Here is a 13,798-nt window from a genome sequence, read left to right as displayed (position 1 = left end):
TAGTCCCACTTTCATTTTTACTATGCAAGCCGCGCGTTTATTAACCTCACTCTCGTACCGCGAGCTTGATCGGCGTTGCCCGGGAGCAGTTTGTTGTAGTCCACGGACATCTAATCGAGTAAGTACCTCTACTGAGGACTTCAGTTAATGTGATGTTACGGGTGCATGCGGCTACTCACGCGAGTTTTACTTTTCTGCAGAACTCTCCGGTGTATTATGCGAGTACCCTTTGATACACTGAGGAATGTTATCGTTGTTGCTCACCTGGGTTTCTGGTGTCCTGACGGTTCAACGCTGCAATCTTTGCTTCTTTTTGGTTTCTTGTACACACACGTTTTGTTTATCATTTCATTATTGTTGCTGTAATCGGTAGTTGCATGATCTTTTTGGTGACTTTAGCGCTTATATTTCACACACCATGTTCACTTTTCTTGATATCTCTATGGATTTCACAGCATAATTTTTGGAGACTGTGGCAATGTGCAATATCATGGCCTCATTTCGTTATTTTCCTTTTGTTTGTAGAGCTATCCCCTGAGGAAGGGCTTGATACCAGCCCGAAATGCATTGGGATGTTTGATGATTGGATTACAATTTCGTGGATCATGTTTATTTTGCGAGTTTTGAAACATTGATGAACCATACATGAAGCATAATGCATATGGATTAAATGTGAAAAACGACTTAACCTTGTGGATTTAACTTTCTATGAACTTCATTTCAAACTTTAGACTCTTTAGTCTTTTTTGAGCAGTGCACCGGGGAGTCTTCCTCTCAATGGGGGAAGCCTTGTAGTAGTCGTTCTGTGCCAACGCCGACCGGTCCAGACAGCGTCATCCCTGGCAGCACGCCACAAACCATCATATTAGTGAACCTTGGATATACTTAAGCTGTGCAAATACCTCCCACTATTCTTTGTTATCCTGGTATGTGACACTGTCCAAAAGGCCTTTGGATGATGGACAACCTCGTTCCTGGAGCAGCGTCGTTTGTAAACATCAAAAATCTATGTTAAGCTGGACAGATAGGTGTCATTATGAGGCACATCCAGGACTGGGTGTCCTCATTGGCCTCAAAAATATTCTCTAAAGACTTCAAATCATTTGTTAAACTTTATAAATAAATAAATAAATAAATAAATAATAAAAGCTTGCTCATAGCCCACACCTTCACGTCCACAGAAAAAACACTTTGCCCTCTGTACACTGGTCTCCTGGAGTCTAGCCTTATCACCTCAAAGGCCATAATTCATGTAGCCACTGCCAAATTACCTGTCATCATACATACAACCATATCTCTGTAATTCCAGAATCTCCCACTGCCTATCCCTTCCAGGTCACATCCACTTAGTCAAAGAGCATCATACCTAAAACTGTCCACACAGGTAAACTGCAATATCTAGCTGCAACACTCCTCTTCTCTTCCCACTTCTGTACCTCTCGCAGCCTCAACGTGATGAGCCTTGCAATCCTTTGGGCAAGGAAAGAGGAGAGGAGAGGCCTGATCCTTCTGCACCCCCAAACTTGAGAGCAACCTCAGCATTCACCCGAGACAGTCCCTCTCCCCAGGGCCGGTCCTAGGCATGGGCGGTATGGGCAGCTGCCCAGGGCCTCGCGCTCGGGGGGCCCCGCCGCCGGCCCGCAGAGTAGACCGCAGAGCAGGGTGCCCGCAGGGGAGAGGATGTAGTCTGACGGGTAGCGCGGCCGACTTTGGTGCTGGAAACCAAGGTTAGAGCCTCGTATCACGTCTATACAGTTTTTGGGCTAAAAATGGCATTGTAAACACCTGCTAAATACAACACTAAAATAAATACACCCGTTACAAACACTCGCTAAATATATTACTATGACAGCATTGTAAACACCTGCAAAATGCAAAACACACGCTTGCAAAATGTAATACTATGTGAAACATGAAGGACCACAAAAGGGGAGACGATGCGTGGATGGTGTGGGTGGGTGCATGGATGCATGAATGATGGGTGGATGGATGCATGGGTGGATGCATGAATGATGGGTGGATGGATGCATGGGTGGATGCATGAAGGATGGGTAGATGGATGCATGGGTGGATGCATGGATGCATGAATAATGGGTGGGTCGATGGATGGGTGGGTGCATGGATGCATGAATCATCAGTGGATGGGTGAATGGATGGGTGCATGGGTGGATGCATGGGTGGATGGATGCATGGTGGGTGGGTGGATGGATGAGTGCCTGGGTGGTGGATGCATGATGGGTGGATGGATGGGTGGATGGATGGGTGGATGACCAATATAGTGGATGGTGCATGATGGGTGATGCATGATGGAAGGGTGGATGGGTGGATGGATGCATGGAATTAGAGTGTCTCTCAGTCTGAGGACTGTAACGTGTGATATTTATATCACTATCATGCAGCAAAATTTTGGTAGGAAGTACTAGATCGATGTAGTTATTATCATATGTCATGGAAGTGCTTTTGTAAAGACAGGGTATTCTGTGCCACTGGGAGGTTATAGGCATTTTATAAGCACTCGTTCTGAACCGATTACTTTAAGTGTAACACTACTAATAAAGCAGAGGATGGGAAACAAAGTACTCCAAATCCGTGTTGTATAAATGGTTCTAGACAAAGAGGAATTCCGTGAAAAATAGGGAGGTACATTGACAGAACTTCTGTGCGACTTGCAGAATTAATATAAATTATATATAACCGAAAATTACTTCCTATTTATTTATTTTATTTATACATATTTGTAATGCACACCGAATAATTAAATAGCTTCTCAATGTACAAGAGGAATTAGAGAAGCGATCAGTGGAATGGGGCAGCAAAATTAGAACCGGTTTGATTGCGAGGATGTTGCTGCTGGCTTCACCGGTTTGTAGGGAGGTTGTACCATGGCTGGGCCCAGCTACTGCGAAGTGCCTGTCTCGATTTGCATTTGGATTTGGGAGTGCAGGGGCAGGTGAGTTAATTAGATCGCAAGGGTCTGGATGGCACTTCATTTTGTATGTAGTCTTGTATGTAGTGGGCGCTGAGCCATTTAGACTGGCAGCCCAATGTGAGGACTGGAAATATAGAACACACTGAATTACCGCATCAATGTGTGGCGACATCGTGATTGCAGTAATGCAGGGAATGTCATTTTCTTTAATGTGCAGGTTTGCGTTGTTTTTTATGTCATGCCATGTTATGTAAGAGACATGTTGTGTCAGCCCAGATCTACAGTTCTTTCAGGCCGAGAGAGTGTCCACAGTAAGAAGGAGAGCATGAGGCTATCTGGACATGGGAGGCTGTCAGTAGAGAAGTGGAAGGAGGGGCTGTTGGCTTACCAGAACATTTGAATGCGTGGGAGATTGCTGAACATTTGGATTTCTGAAGCCTTAGTGCCTCACCCCCATCATTGTCTAGATTAATGTGCATCACCCACCTAACTTGATCCTTCTTGTTCCCCTCACACACTACTCGACGATCCTTTCCCCTCCTACATCTCACAAGAACCAATGTATCGCTCACATGCCTTTGTTTTTGGCTACTACTTTATTTCTCCTGTATTGGTACTGTGTCTACTATGACTATGTATAATGAGAGCACAATTTTAGACTAAGTGCCTTCTCCGTGGCTTCACTGATGTTGTTTTTGTGAAATAATAACAACAATATTAAAAATGAAAATAAACATTGTTTGAGCTCCTAAGTGGACTAATCGATGCTGCAACGTGTATGGCCCAAATCTGACTGTTGCCCAGGATTGTTGCCTCATGTCCTAAACCCCAGAAGTATGTAGAGTAGGTCATGATGTATAGATTAGCATGATATACCAACTGGATGTTTCAAATGGTGTATCCTTTGCAGAGGAAGTAGAGTACGAGTTGACTGTGGAACATGATGAGTGCTAAGCCGGTGTTCCAAGGCCACTAATGTCATAAATACACCTCTTTGCTTGTAGCTTTTGGTGTGTGAGGAAAAAGATGACAGTGTGTGCCACATGATGCTTGAGTATGTTGGCGATTTGCCGTACATTCTCACCAATTAATTTGTTGTGAAAATATTTCCATGGCAAATCACTGCAGAAACCCAATAACATAGTTACCTAGTGAGCCTAGGACCTTTAGTTTGGGGGTTATGGTGTAAGGTGTGTTTTTCTCCAGTATGATGTGGTACATCATGAATAGGGCTCCCGCTTTTATGGTATTTTTTTGGGGGGTATTTCCTTCTGTATTTATCCACATTTATTTTTTGCCAATTTTATCTGTATTTATCCACATTTATTTATGGTTTTGTGGAAAAATGAAGCTGAAATTAGTATATTTCCACATTTATTTAACCAGTAAATATGCTGTCATAATTGAATGCCTATCATGTTCTTGACCTTCTGGTTCCTTTGGAATTTGGGGGTATGTCCAACTAATCATTCAAGGAGCTGGCAAGTGTTACACTTATGGATAATTGCTCACCTGTTTTCCATCTCGTCTACTTTTTGTCCATGTTACTGATATCCACATTAGTTTGCTTCAGTGATGCCAAAGAACTAAGATCAAAAGTCCTGCAAAGTCGCTTTCTGTGATGTCACTTCTTGCGACGCAATATGTAATTAGAGGGGCCTCACATCTTCCCTTTCGCCCGGGGCCTCAGAAGGCCTAGGACCGGCACTGCCTCTCCCTCCTCATCTGTTTGTCTATTTGAAGCCTCCTAAGAGAACATATATAGAAAAAAAGAGAAGGATAGATATCTGTGTCATCATTTTTTTAGATCAGTAATTAGAGACATAAACAAAATATGCACATTATGACTGTTACCAACTGACAGAAATCTTTGATGCACTTGTATGTTATAAGAATGTGGGGGATAAGGGGACGGAGGTAAGGTTGGTGAATGTACAAAGAGGATGAAATGAGAAGGATTGTCTATTGGGTGGTTTCGGAATGGTTATACTGCAATGATATGTTGATTAGAAAAGTCAGTCTTCAGTTTGTTTATGGAAGTGGAAAAGGGATGGAACCTGGGGATCCATACTTGGATGGATTTGAAAACCCTTTGAGAATAGCAGGAGAAGTTATGGTGTCCTGTAGTCTGTTTTTGCATTTATTGATTATTGATTTCCAGTCTGGCAGTGCTGCTGCACATTTCGTCTGGGTCCCCCAGACTTGGTCTGCTGGTACGGTGTGTTTTAGTTGACCAACATGCAGGCGATGCAACTGGACTTTAATATGTTGCAGGCATTCAATGCAAGTCATTGGAGTTCAATGGCCGACAGTATAATCCTTTCAGACTTTAAAAGGTATTTTATTTAATGGGCTCCTATATAAAGGCACTGTTTGGCAGTGTCATGTGGGTGTCTAGGACTTCAGCCAACAGAGTTTTACCTCTAACCAATGACAGTCCCTGACATTGTTGTGAAGTTAGAGTCATTCTTCTACCGAACAATGTTTGCAGCTATCAGCGATAAATACATTTTACAACTTGGCAGGGTTCACCCTGAGAATCCATTCTTTAATGGTAGTGAGGCAATTCTTTTGATGTCCAGTGTTGTGGCTAGCAGAGACCTTTAGGTACAGTTTGTTGGAATGCACACATTTGTGAATATTATCATCCTTTCCCTTCAGCAGGACTCTCACTTGTAAGCATATAAACTATAGAGAATGTGGGTAAGAAGTCAGCTGAGAAACAAACAAAATTAAATAATAATAATACACCCCATGTATAATAATATTTATTATTATCGCTAGTAGCAGAATATAATTAGATGTAAAATGATAATAGTAAGTTTAATAACAAAAATAATAATCTTTATTACTGTTTTTAATATTATTGGTCTTATTACTGTAATTAGTATGCAAAGAATAATCACGATAGCAATAAAATATCATTAATCGCAGCTTCCATACTAGACAAAACAGAGGTATTCTAAGTATACTGAACGAAAGACAAAGGTGGGTGAATGTATATGATTTCAGGAGATTTGTACGGTGATTTACTTGCGCCCAAACTCTAAAGACAAATGTAAAGTGGCTGTAAGAAGAATCAAATATATATGGTGATTGTAAGTTTAGAAATATATATAATGAGGCATGTCTTTTTTTTAACTATCCGCAAATTTTACAATTCACTGCAAACAATTTGCGACCATGCTGTGCATTTTTACTCTATGTTCACAAAGGGTTCGCCATACATTTCTTGTTGCTGTGTCTCCACGTGTCTTCAGCATTTTTATGCATATTTTGTGTCTCTCTCTATGCAGCGGATCATGAAGAGCATAACTCCAGAGACAGCGACGGAGATTCCCTTTGGGGGTATTCATATGAATGCTGTCTGACAGTGTTATCCTGTGGATCATCGTTCCACATGCCAAACTTGGGCGCTCTCCTGTTCCATACCTGAAAGAAGGAGTAAGCATCTTTTTATAGGCATTGCACCCCACCAGAGCTTTAACCACTTCCCAATGGAGCCAGATCCCAAACAGTCCAAAGCGGTTCCACTTCACTTGTGAAGCTCACTTGGTGGGTCGTGAGTTCTGACTGACTTCTGAGCACTCTATTTCGGCAGCCCTTCAAAGAAGATGCCCCTATGGAACTGACTGCTGCTTCTGCAAATGGGTACCTCTACAAATAGTGGTGTGTGTGAGTGTGTGCAAATGGGGTGTGTGCAGAGGGGGGAGGGACAGAATGGAGTAACCACTCAAGGCTACCCACAGGGATGCAATATATATATATATAGACTCGACTTTGTGCTCCTATATCATGCTAGTCTGCCCTGGAGCAACTTATATCTGATCCCAGCCCAATTGATGAAGGAACAAACAAGCATCTCTGCGGAAAACAAACTTGGATGCACCCTGAGAAGGAATCTGTGAGGGACGGAGAAGATTACATCGATCACTGCTCGAGCACGACGCCTAAAGCCTCCAAATGCCAAATAGTCATCTGACTTATAGGTATAGGGGTGAGTGTGATGATATATCACCATATGGAGATATGTTTAGTGGGTAAGAAGTCAACTAGTAAGAAAACACAACTTCAAACTATGTCTTTCTCACTTTACTAAACCTTGTGGTGCTTATAAAAATTATACTGTCAATTATAATCTTTTGCCCCTTGTCTGCTAAGCAGCAGCATTGCCATTAGGCTAACCAAGAGAATGTAGTCCTATATACACTTATGTCATGTTGTTATTCCTAAACTAACAAAATTACCACAGTATATTCTGTTACGTCATTTCAACAGAAAGAAATTTGCACCAGCCTGGAAAGTATGCCTTCCTGGAGTTTTGCAGGACTCCTACTGTAAAGACGATATTGATAGTTTGAACAGTATTGAAAGTAGAACACTATGGCCCCTCTTTTAGAGTTTGAAGGGCTCAGAAAATCCCCCAATTTCTGTGGGAAATGTGGCCAACTGAATTATCTTCCCAATAGGGATAATCCTGTGGAGGAGTCTACTCCATATTTAGAGATTTCTCCATCAAATTTAAAGATTTTCATTCCTCTCAAATCACTCAACAGGGATTTAAATCATTGTCACAAAGTTTGCATTCATACAATTCATTAGTATTTCTGAGCAGCATATATTTATACAGTTGGAACCCTTAATAGAAAGAAAAACAGTGTTTATTAAGTGCAACAGCATTATTACCTGGGCAGTATACATGTGGTCCTACAAAGGAAGGAAACATAGTATTCATTGTCAATCTAATTCCAAAGAACACAAAGACATAGCTTCATGACCTTAGGTAGCATTGGCAAAACAATCTTCATATAAGCCCTTCCTCATTTTCCGAGCACGATCAGCAGTACCTCTGTGACCATTTCTTTGTGAGCCTATTCCATAGCTTATGTGTTCAATCAGTAAAAGCCTTCAGAACTAAAAACTACCACTCCTATGTACTCTTAAGAAAGAAACTAAACGTTTTTCTTTTTTCACAATAGCCTATATTATGAGTATATATGCTTCTCGCGAATGTTTCCGTGCCAAGATACCTTAGAATGCATGATGCCCTTTATAAATAACTAAACTAATCCATAAGCAATGCCTGTATCTCCTTTTGTCTGGGATTAATTGGAGACGCTATATACAGGTGAGGTCTTATGGAAGGTTCATACTGTAAAACCTTGTTGCAAAAGCATGACAGACACCAATGCAGGATCACTTCTCAAAAACTTTCACTCTGATTTCAGGTGAAAAGATACTATGTAACCCTGTTGCAACAGTGTGATAGACACCAAGGCGAAATCCCACCACAAAAACTCGAACCCTGGTTACAGGAGAGAAGATACTATAAATTCTTGTTGCATGATAGACCCCAATGCAAACTCCCACCACAAAACCTTGAACCTTGGTTTCAGGAGAGGTGATATTACAAAACCATGTCGCATAATAGACACCAAGGCAAACAGCCCACCACAAAAACTTAAACCTTGATTTCAGGAGAGGACAAATTATAAAACCATGTTATGATAGCATGAAATCAAACCCTGGTTTCAAGAGAGAACATACAATTAACCCCTGTATCCAGTAGCGGTCGGCATGGCCCGTGGGTGGGGGGAGGGCGCAGAGGGGGTCGCGCCGTGAGGGGTGGTTGTGCGGAGGTGTCATAAATAAGTACAAGAAAATATTTGAAAACCTACCTTTCGAATGATTCCCGCATCTTCACTGCTACCGCTCCTGCTCTTCTGCCTCCGACAAGAACAGGAGGCAGGCAGCCAGGCTCCCTCCTTTAAGCCAATCACAACACTGCAGGCAGCGTTGTGATTGGTCTGGCGCGCCATACACGGTGCTCCAGGAGCTAGAAGGGTGTGCATGTTCTCCATGCAGGCTGCATGGAGAAGTGCAAAGTGAGCATGACTGGTTTGGGTGACCCTAGAGGGCCGACCAAACAATCTGTGCACTCTCAGGAGTGGGCAGACCACTCCTCCCCTGCCCTGTTCAGAGAGCAGAGCAGCCCATCCACCTGCCTGCCCGCAAAGCAAACATAAAATGGTAATAAGTTATTACTATTTTATGTTTGGGCTTCTCACACTGGGAGAAAGCAGTGTGGCGACGCTTCTCCGCCGAGGAGCTGCCCCTGTCTGTTGGTACAGCATGATAGACACCAAGGTAAAATATCACCACAAAAACTCGAACCTGGGTTTGAGGAGAGGAGATATTATGAAACCATGTTGCGACAGTGTCTAGGGCACCAAGGCTAACTCTGGCCCAAAAAACTCAAACCCTGGTTTCAAGATAGAAAATACTTTTAAACCTTGTTGAAACAGCGTGATAGACACCTAGGCAAACTCCCACCACAAACACACAGTCCTGGTTTCAAGAGAGAAAATACTATTAGGCCCTGTTGGAATAGCCTGATAGACACCAAGGCAACATCCCACAAAAAAACAAACTTTGGTTTTGTATGAAGAGATATTTGCATAGTGTGAGCATGGTCTCATTAAAAAGAGTACACAGCTTTTATCCAAAGACACTTTGGAAATGAAACAGAATTCGACATGGAAGATAGACAGTATTAGACAAGTAGAGGTTGTAGGCAGACTTTTGTCTTTTAGCATTTCAGTAGTCCTCCGGTATTGAGTTGTGGATTTGCAGAGTAGTGTTTGTGTGGCCCTGATTTTGTGTTCTATTCTCATTATTACATCCACTTAGGGACTTGTTTATGAAACATTTTACAGTTGTAAATTAAATTTGAAATTACATTTACAACTGCATTTGGCTTCAGAGAATATATATTAGAAAAATTGTCTGACCCGAAATCCCACACGAGAGCATGAATAATCCCTTCTCCCCCGTAAGAGGTAGGGCTGGAGGGTGGCCATCGAACATGTGAACAACTACAAATTAGGACATTTCTTTTGTATTCATAATCATTTTAGTTAATATTTTTGTCTTGAGTGACAGAAACATCACACCCATGCTACTGGGACGATGATTGACCAAAGGCTTGACTTTCTTCTTCTTAGCTATACCCTTAGCAACCTACCTATGGCTATCCATACGTGATGTCAGTGTTTCACATATTGAGAACGCTGATAAAATTCAGATTGACTCCACATTTTAGATAAAAGTCGTTTATAGCACTTGTGTGTTGCAGGTACCAATTTTTAACACACTAAAATAATAACCATATCTATATTTAAGTAAATCTGAACTTCAACCGTTAGTTCAGTGGGCATGCCCCTGTATTTGGGAAACCTTTGGCTTTCAAGCTTGCTCTTTACAGGGGGAGGACATAAAAAAGCCATTTTATTTTTATATAGTCATTATGAAAGAATACAGATGCAACTGCTATTATACCAAAGAATATATTGTGGTCCTCTCCCTTCTGTGTTGGAAGCATGTCCCAAAGTATTTATTTCAGCTAAGCGATAGGCAATCCGCGCCTCATTCAATCTTCTTTCTAATACAAGTAAACTGTTCTCCATAGCAGCTGCAAAGTTATGCCTAGGATCACGTTTGTCTCTGTATTTCAATGATTACATTTTTATTGAGACTCCAAATATTTGCAGGAACAATCCAGCATTGTGGTTTTATCAACCCCAACTATCAAGCACTTTTTGAAGAAGTAATACAAATGTACCAATTGAAAAATTGAGCCAATGTGGTCCTTTTGTGAACAATGTTTTTATCCTGGCTATTTATAATGGCATCATAAAGAAACTAAAGAGCACTTTGCATCGTTTTCATGGCCTTTGAGTGCAATGTTAAAGAACTTAATAGAGGGGTCTTGAACCGTTTCCTAAACTGAATATAATCTAAGTAGACAAGCAGAGTTAAAGAGGGTTTCATTCATGTTTAAAGACAAGGGGCCCGATGTAGGTGGCCGTTTCAGGCCATTTACCGACCGGTTACGGCTGATTTCGGCCGTTTCCGACCGGTAAATGGCCAATCGGTATGTAGGGGCCTAAATCCAAGGCCACATGTAGGTAAATCTACATTTACAGAATCGGTAAAATTACCGATTCGGTAAAATACCGAATCGGTAATTTTACCGTTTCTGTAAATTCCATATGTAGGTGGGACTCTTCTGAGTCCCAGAGGCCTTAACGAATCAGTATTTTACCATGAAATCCAACTTCATGGTAAAATACCGATTCCGGTGTGCATGCACATGTGTGCATGCACACCTATGTCATGTGACAGGCAGACCTGCCCTTAGGGCAGGTATGCCTGCCACATGGCACCTGTGCCTGTTTTGGGGGTGCCAGAGGGTGTCAAAGTGACACCCCCTGCACCCTTGTGAATTCTTTAATTACCGATTCGGTAAATACCGAATCGGTAATGCCTAATCATTCCTATGGGCTACAAAGCCCATAGGAATGAATGGGCATTACCGATTCGGTATTTACCGAATCGGTAATTAAAGAATTGTTAAGGATTCGGTAACGAATCCAGATGTTGAGACCTACATACCATTTACCGATTTTGAAATACCGAATCGGTACAATTCGGTATTTTAAAATCGGTAAATGTTTTTTACCTACATGTGGCCCAAGATGTCTTAGTCTGCTGGTAGGTGTTCAATATGCCGCTTATTGCTGGTCAGTTGTATCTGCAGGTAGCTCGATTTTACCCTGACCTTAAAGATCGCAAATTAGAGTTGCATTCAGCCAGTTTCTATGGGCCCAATCATGAGTTTGGCGGTCCATAGGACTGCCAAACTCACGGTGGAGATGTGGTCGGGGTCAGGGACCGCCACATCAGTGGTCCGACAGCCGTATTGCCAGAACGGCAGTCGGACCGTGAGAGAACTGCTGCAGCCGCCAGGGATCCGCAATCCCTGGCGTGGCGCTCTTGGGGCAAGAAAATGGCAAGCGTATTATGAGTTTCCAAACTGCCAGCAGTCTCATGGCGGTGTTCACTCCATCTATAGATAACTTTCCTGGCCAAGCCTTTAGCCTGTAGGTAACGTTTGTCCAAACCTTGAACCCGATGATAGCTCTTCAGTCCAAGCATTTTGTTAATTGTACGTTGTGTTACACATCAATATCTCGAAGTATATAGACAATGAATGTATGATCACTTTTGTTCTATTGCGAATGTAGTCACATACGTTGGTGTGCAACAACCGCTAAATAACTGGCCAGTAGGTATTATTTATATCACAAGTACGTGGTTCTTCCATAGAGAGTTGAAATCCCTTCAGCGAACCCAAGACCATCTCTCCTTCAGGAAGCAGCTCAAGACCTGGCTGTTCGAGCAGTAACTTACCCCTCTCTCCCAGCGCCTTGAGACCCTCCCGGGTGAGTAGCGCGCTTTACAAATGCCGTGATTGATTGATTGATTGTGGAATCAACAATCCATAAATGTCTAACCCTGAGGCATCAAAGTTTATATAGACCAAAATCAAATTGAAAAATGCATTCATCTTTAAAGTAGTTTTCAACAGTAACAGCAAAGGATGCATTAGTTACATTGCTTCCTTTGCAGATAATACACCCATCAACCATTTGTTGCAGAGATAATTACCTAGCGGAAGGTTACAGGTTTGAGTCATAGTATGTTAGCACAGCCTTTTATTCTTCCAAGTTATTGAGTTGAGTCCTAGTGACATTTCCTTTCACCACCTACAGACTATCAACTGGTGCCTCAAGCATTTCTGGGCCGTCAAACCATTACTGTGTGGGTGTATTTTTTATCTAGACCACCACCCTTAAGTTTACACATACCTCAGGGGCGGCTCTAGGCTCATGGCTGCCCTGGGCAGGGAGCGTAGGTAGGGGGCCCCGGAAGAGGGGGTCTGGGCGGTGCAGAGCGCGGAGTCCAGTGAAGAGGTGAGGTCAGGGTGTTTGGAAGTGGAATAGAGCAAGAGGCTGCCAAGTCCCTGCCAGGGGCCGCCACGCAAATATGTATCCATCCTCAGAGGATTATTATATTAAGGATATATATTGGCGTGGTGGCCCCTGGGGTTTGGCAGCCCTGTGCAGGTGCACAGCTTGCACATGCCTAAGGCCGGCCCTGCATACCTAAATTTATGGGGTAGTCACTTTGTTCCATATTGTACGGAACCGATCTAGTTATACAATAATACTCAAGAAACTATGTGAATATTTGCTTTTCCCAACACAAATAATTAAGTCTCTATTTAGTGACATAGGGGCTAGTATCATCTTGGCAGTGGCTAAAGGTGCTCGAGAAGGTGAAGACTATAATAGCATTGACCAAATTCAGTATCCAGAAATATGTGCATTATGGCAGAGTGCAGCTCTCTAAAGCTACTGCTGTTTTATAAAGTCACTGCGACTCCTTCAGCTTACGGCACTACCACTATACCACTGAACTCAACACAGCTCATTAAACTACTGCTGTCCTACACAACTCACCAACTTACCAGTATCCCACACATCTCACCAGGCTTCCACTGTCCCAGACAGCTCATCAGACTATCAATGTCCATCTCAGCTACTAGTCTTTTCTCAGTACATTAGGCTATTGCTGCTCCACCCCATTCCATGTTATACTCCTAATCATGCATCACACTTCAGGCACCTAATTAGTCACCTGTAATTTACTTTCCTGCAGCACGATAATTTGCTAGGCTATTGCTGCCCCATCACTCACTGGCCTATTGCTGCCCCATCACTCACTGGGCTATTGCTGCCCCATCACTCACTGGGCTATTGCTGCCCCATCACTCACTGGGCTATTGCTGCCCCATCACTCACTGAGCTTTTGCTGCCCCATCACTCACTGGGCTATTGCTGCCCCATCACTCACTGGCCTATTGCTGCCCCATCACTCACTGGGCTATTGCTGCCCCATCACTCACTGGGCTATTGCTGCCCCCACTCACTGAGCTTTTGCTGCCCCTTCACTTATCAGACTACA

The 13,798-nt window shown here is 42.7% G+C and overlaps 1 protein-coding gene across 2 annotated transcripts in view; it reads left to right on the top strand.

Moving 5' to 3' along the window:
- Positions 1-10,640, top strand: part of SLC6A4 (solute carrier family 6 member 4) — a 644,456-nt gene extending 633,816 nt beyond the window's left edge. The window contains exon 14 of one of the 2 annotated variants that reach the window (XM_086955089.1): positions 6,226-10,640. In XM_086955089.1, the coding sequence (XP_086811215.1) occupies positions 6,226-6,300 (75 nt within the window). In that variant the 3' untranslated portion in view covers positions 6,301-10,640. The remainder of the gene's footprint in view (positions 1-6,225) is intronic. The other variant, XM_086955091.1, reaches the window with a different exon arrangement.
- The last annotated feature ends 3,158 nt before the right edge of the window (positions 10,641-13,798 follow it).

The sequence above is a fragment of the Lissotriton vulgaris genome, chromosome 2_1 (genome assembly GCF_964263255.1).
Source record: "Lissotriton vulgaris chromosome 2_1, aLisVul1.2, whole genome shotgun sequence".
In the NCBI taxonomy this organism is placed as follows: Eukaryota; Metazoa; Chordata; class Amphibia; order Caudata; family Salamandridae; genus Lissotriton; species Lissotriton vulgaris.
Note: the sequence above shows the minus strand (reverse complement) of the source record. Positions and strands in the feature narration are given on the sequence as shown.